Genomic DNA, 1,746 nt, shown 5'->3' with positions numbered 1-1,746 from the left:
TGAACTTGTCCGTTATGGATGAGATCTGGTAACCAACGAGGTGTCGGCGACTGTTGGGCGAGGTCTCAAGGAGTCGCCATCCGGATACCATCCGGTTACGACCAGTCGTGTCCAACGGCCAACCAGTGGTGTGCGCCACACTGCCTCGTACTAATGACTGTCACTTCACTGCGGGATCTGATGAGCCATTCAGCGATCGGCCACACATTTCACAAATCTGATCCGTGTCAGTCTCCAACGACAGCAACAGCAGCGGCGAGGGCGCCTCCGATTCTGGGCGCTTCCCGACACCACAAAGATTTATTTCATCCATTGGAGATACCGCTCATAACACCACCACCACCTTCCACATCGCGTTTCAAAAGCTTCTGCATTGCATTATATCGTCCAGCAAAACCTACCATCCAAATTTTGCGTTTATGTTGTTTTTCCCTTCCCAGTTCCAGCGTTTTTCGCCTTAAACACCTTGGGAATAACAAGCTCTTGGCCATTTTCCAATTTCTCGGTGCGAATGGCAGGCCAAATACGAGCGTTTCCGAACTTTTCAACCGCTTCGGCTCGTTCAGGAGATTTGAATAACGGCCCCAACAGGAAGTACCAGGAAAAAAGTCCTCTTTCTTCTTCTTTTAAGCCATCAGTCCCGAGCGGGGATCCGCGCTCCTCATCGATATTGTTGTCGATGTCAGAATTACTGCTACCGGTAATCCCCGAGTGCTCTTCGTAGTTGTAGCTGCCACTTTCGGCGTGAAGCCTGCTGCTTGAATCGCTGGGTTCAGCAGGATGGATCTCGTTCCGGATTGTTGGAAATGCATTCTCGGTTGCGAGAATAACGATCGTAGCTGCTAATAAGGTAGCAACCAAACGCATGGTGATGACCAATGACTTTATCTCCCTCAGCTACCTACAGGCGGAAAAATTATGATTGACCAACAACTAGAAAAAGTGTGCGGAGCCGTATAATCATGCATGTACGCAATCAAGGAAGTCCCATTGAAGTACAGTCACACCTCCCTATTTGAACCCCCCCTAACTGAATATACACTCTTCAAATGCTAGGGCACAAGCTATGCAAAACAATTTGTATAGGTTTCAGTATGCTCCTCCTTTATCTGCACAAAAACCTCTCTATTCGCTAAATGACACCCACGTTTAGAAGAAAACCTCTCTATGTAGTCACGTGTCTCAGCCAATCCTGACATTATCACTTCTGCCGCACAACCAACAAGTCCCTACCAAGTCCTCAAAATGGCAACTACGCCCTTGCAAACGCTGACATTGGACGAGAAGCTGCAGGTCAGCTTAAAGATCCAGCGCACTCCCAATATCCAGAACGCGGACGTGATTGATTGGGTCCAGGCTAAATTTAAGAAGTCCCGTTAGCATTAGTACAATTCGCCGAATCCGATACAAACCTCCTACATACTTCTGTAGTTCAAACACGTCCACAACTCGACGCCGCCGGGTCAAGTTTTCTGAACTAGAGCAACAGCTTCTCGAATTTTTCCACCGCCAAGAGGGAAACACCATTATTTCGGACGACGTTTTGCTAGTGAAGGCGAGAGACATTAAAACGGCACTTCAGATTACTAATGACCAGCTCCGACTCAGCAACGGATGGCTCGCTAAGTTCAAGAAGCGAAACGGTATTTCGTCTAAACGCTTGCATGGTGAAGCTGATGCCGTCACTACGGTGCAAGTACGTTCGGCACGCTACTTATTACAGGAAATTACAAACCAGTACAAGCC

General features: G+C 48.1%; 1 protein-coding gene across 1 annotated transcript; it reads right to left on the bottom strand.

Annotated features, from left to right (window-relative positions):
• Nucleotides 1-417: 417 nt before the first annotated feature.
• On the bottom strand, nucleotides 418-867 carry PPTG_02112 (hypothetical protein; the record flags this gene model as incomplete). The annotated part of the gene is made up of 1 exon (XM_008893112.1): nucleotides 418-867. The coding sequence occupies one exon, from the start codon at nucleotides 865-867 to the stop codon at nucleotides 418-420; it is 450 nt and encodes a 149-aa protein (XP_008891360.1).
• Between the last annotated feature and the right edge of the window lie 879 nt (nucleotides 868-1,746).

Source organism: Phytophthora parasitica (genome assembly GCF_000247585.1).
Source record: "Phytophthora parasitica INRA-310 unplaced genomic scaffold supercont2.2, whole genome shotgun sequence".
Classification (NCBI taxonomy): domain Eukaryota; phylum Oomycota; class Peronosporomycetes; order Peronosporales; family Peronosporaceae; genus Phytophthora; species Phytophthora nicotianae.
The sequence above is the reverse complement of the archived record's forward strand: the minus strand, read 5'-3'. Positions and strand labels throughout refer to the sequence as shown.